Below are 1,843 nucleotides of genomic sequence, written 5' to 3'. Positions count from 1 at the left end.
GTAATTCTCTACCTCATTTCCCCAACGCAGCCGAGGTATTCCTCTTCCTCTGCCACCAACAGCGGGTACCATGTGGGATCGAGTGTTTTTCAATAAAATTCTGAAATAGGGTGTTCTTGAAAAGTTTTTTGAGATAGGACGTTTTCGAACTGGCTGCCGAGATAGGTCGATCTTTCACTCAGCAGTCGATATAAATAGTGGCGTGAATCGAACAATGTTTGGTAGGTCAACTCAGAACTCTATAGTATTTATGTCAAACCAATAAATTTTTTGTCCATAGTGCAGTGTGTGCTTCGTGGTCGATTTGTGCTTCAGTAGGATCCTTTTTTGGTTCTTTTGTAATAGGTTTTCAGTTCTTTTACTTATTTTTTTCGATTATTCTGAGATCATTTTGCGGTTCTTTCGGAACCGTTTTTCGGGTATTTTGGAATCGAGTCTCGGTTCTTCCGGAACTCGTTTCCAGTTCTTTTGGAATCGAGTTTGGATTTTACCGGAACCATTTTTCGCTGCTTCTTTTGGAACCGAGTTTCGGTTACTCCTCGGTGCAATTAAAAAGAACTAGGATCCGAGAGGACACCTCCATTAATTGCTTACATATTCGCAGATAGCGACTTTATAATCCCCATGGAGGCTAGCTTAAGCAAATAATCTTGTAATTTACGAAGGAGATTTCAAAGAGCGACTCGTTTATATTGTTGACGCTAAAACCTTTCACAAGGGATAGAATATTGAGGCAAACACAAAGCCAGCTGCTACTTAGGAAACCAAACCACAATTTTCCTATAATTCGCCACGTCACTCAGAGAAATTCCACTTTTTTCAGATCAATTTATGTAATTTTTATTATTTTCACGCTTTTAGGGGCACTTCGCTTTTAACAATCCAACGTAAAATTTAGAACTTTACTTTTTCACCACAGGGAAAGCGGCAGCAGCTACAGCTGGAGCAACGGCAGGAGCAGCGGCGACGAGCGGAGCTGGAGCAGCAGCAACTAACGGCGCCGCAGGAGCGACAAATCGTGCTGATGGTAAAACAGCTGGAGCAGCATATGAGGCTACATATGGAGCAGCAGCAGCATAAGCGGCTGGGAATGCAGCAGAGTGAGCGACGCCATGAGCGGTAAAGCTGCTGGCATATGGTGCGATGTAAGGCGCATAGCCGGCGGTGTAGGCGGCCGCCACTGGGGCGGCATAGGCGGCAGGGAAAGGCGCAGCTGCCAATGGAGCAGAATACGCCAGGGCGGCAGGCGAGGCCAGGAGTGCTGGCTTAGCAGCACCGAAGGCGACGGCGAAGAGCGCAACAAAGCAGGCAGTGAACTGGAAAGAGGAACGAAATACAGGTCCTTAGCTTTGATAGTTTGCAAGCAGCGAAATCCTTGTTTACACTTACCAGCTTGAACATTTTTTTAGAGGGTTTTGTAGAAATATTCCTTTGACAAAGATTTAAAGTTGTGCGCTTACGGTGCGTCTGCAGACGAATATACTGAAGAGTGCTGCCATGATTGGGCCTTTTATACACGGAGCACGAGATCTTGCACAAATTTGGCAAATGAGCCAATAAAATACCAAATATGTACATAAATACAAATTTAAATAAAAACAAATTGCGATATTTGCAAAATTCCTTCTGATTTTTTTCCCCCAGTTGACAGCTGCATATTCAAAAATTATTTTGCCACCACTCGAATTCCTACAAAATGTTTGGCATTTATTCAGCTGATATCGCAGCGGTAAATTCCCCAAAATTCCGGTGTGCAAATAAATGGCAGAAGCTTAAAATGCAATGGAAATCGAAGCAAATCACGTACTTAGTTAGGCTACGCAATTTGTTGTTGGCGTTGATA

At 43.6% G+C, this 1,843-nt stretch overlaps 1 protein-coding gene across 2 annotated transcripts; it reads right to left on the bottom strand.

Moving 5' to 3' along the window:
- Positions 1–866: 866 nt before the first annotated feature.
- On the bottom strand, positions 867–1,453 carry LOC108382433 (cuticle protein 16.5-like). 2 transcript variants are annotated; one of them, XM_017638806.1, is made up of 3 exons: positions 1,390–1,453; positions 1,069–1,316; positions 867–993 (listed from the first exon to the last, which is right to left on the bottom strand). In XM_017638806.1, the coding sequence occupies exons 1-3, from the start codon at positions 1,399–1,401 to the stop codon at positions 903–905; spliced, it is 351 nt and encodes a 116-aa protein (XP_017494295.1). In that variant the 5' UTR covers positions 1,402–1,453; the 3' UTR covers positions 867–902. The 2 variants fall into 2 exon arrangements, with proteins under 2 accessions (XP_017494295.1, XP_017494294.1); XM_017638805.1 differs by having other exon boundaries at positions 867–1,316.
- Positions 1,454–1,843: the final 390 nt, after the last annotated feature.

This window comes from Rhagoletis zephyria, unplaced genomic scaffold, assembly GCF_001687245.7.
Source record: "Rhagoletis zephyria isolate East Lansing unplaced genomic scaffold, Rhagoletis_zephyria_1.1 Rzeph_scaffold_26992, whole genome shotgun sequence".
Taxonomy (NCBI): Eukaryota; Metazoa; Arthropoda; class Insecta; order Diptera; family Tephritidae; genus Rhagoletis; species Rhagoletis zephyria.
Note: the sequence above shows the minus strand (reverse complement) of the source record. Positions and strands in the feature narration are given on the sequence as shown.